The 1,423-nt window shown below is 41.0% G+C and overlaps 1 protein-coding gene across 1 annotated transcript in view; it reads left to right on the top strand.

Annotated features, from left to right (window-relative positions):
* Window positions 1-1,014, top strand: part of ddx1 (DEAD (Asp-Glu-Ala-Asp) box helicase 1) — a 7,797-nt gene extending 6,783 nt beyond the window's left edge. Inside the window, exons 25-26 of the mRNA XM_030770639.1 lie at window positions 37-157; window positions 366-1,014. Of these exons, the coding sequence (XP_030626499.1) occupies window positions 37-157; window positions 366-496 (252 nt within the window). The 3' untranslated portion in view covers window positions 497-1,014. The remainder of the gene's footprint in view (window positions 1-36; window positions 158-365) is intronic.
* The last annotated feature ends 409 nt before the right edge of the window (window positions 1,015-1,423 follow it).

A 1,423-nucleotide genomic window follows, 5' to 3' on the forward strand; every position in this document is an offset into this window, starting at 1 on the left:
TCTCTCTCTCTCTCTCTCTCTCTTTTTCTCTGTCAGTTGCTGTCTGAGATAGAGGAACATCTGAAGTGTACCATCACTCAATGTGAGCCAGATATCAAAGTCCCTGTAGATGAGTTTGATGGCAAAGTCACGTATGGCCAACGTAGAACTGGAGGAGGTTAGTGGGTGTGTCTGTGTGTCTGTGAGATGCGGTGTTCTCTCCAGATGGTGTACGTGTATTTCTGCGTGTGTTCTTTTTCCTCGTAAAAAAAAAAAAACTACTTAGCCATTTTATACTTACTCACATTCTCTCTCTCTCTCTCTCTCTCTCTCTCTCTCTCTCTCTCTCTCTCTCTCTCTCTCTCTCTCTCTCTCTCTGTTTGCAGGGGGTCTGTATAAAGGCCATGTGGATGTGCTGGCCCCCACCGTGCAGGAATTGGCCAGCCTGGAGAGAGAAGCACAGACCTCTTTCTTACACCTGGGCTATCTACCCAATCAGCTCTTTAAGGCTTTCTAACACACACACACACATTCAAACACATGTGTGCAATTACCCACCTCATCAGACCTTCAAAGCTCTCCAATACACACGCACGCACACACAAAGTAAAGCTCTCTAACACACATACACACACACACACACAAACAAACACAACTCCTCACCAAGTCAGCTCTTTCAAATGTGTTTCATGGTCACGCATGCAGACAGATAAACACGGTTTCTCTCCTCATCAGCTCTACAAAGCTTTAACATGTAAACACGCACACATACACACACACACACACACACACACACAAACACATTCAAACAACTGGTTTATGCGACGTTCATAACTGACTAATTTATAAATGGAGGTGGTGTCAGACACTAGAATGGCTATTCAGTTGAAAGCTCTTGATGTGGTTTGTTCCTAGGTTTTGTTTGAAGTGATGAAGTGTAGCACTTAATTGCTACAAGCATTTTTTGTTGTTGTTGTTGCTGAGTAAGGAATCCAATCATCTGTGTTGAGATCCTCTGTGAAGATTTTGCCTCATTAAAATGCAAAAAAAAAAACACCTTTTCTGCCTGGCTTTCTTTTGTTTGTATTTGTCCTGCTGATAATACTGTGAAAACAACGTTGTTATGTATTAGTACAGATGAGTTTTTAAATATGTAATTACAATCTTATTACCACGGTATAAGAAACATTGCCGTAGTTCCTCCATGTCAACACTAGGTGTCAGTCTTGTGTCACAGTAAGCCTTGATAGCGATACAGTTGCTTGGCCTGTGGGTAAGGTATGCTTGACAGTCATGTTTTTGTTATCTGGCACTGCTGAAATTCACCATAGTGTGTGTGTGTGTCACAGTGATGAATATTGCATTACACTCTAATCCTTAGACACATTTAATTCTGTAAATGATAATAAACAATTTCCATCGTTAAAGCTTTGATAATTAAAGA

Source organism: Chanos chanos, chromosome 4 (assembly GCF_902362185.1).
Source record: "Chanos chanos chromosome 4, fChaCha1.1, whole genome shotgun sequence".
Lineage (NCBI taxonomy): Eukaryota > Metazoa > Chordata > Actinopteri > Gonorynchiformes > Chanidae > Chanos > Chanos chanos.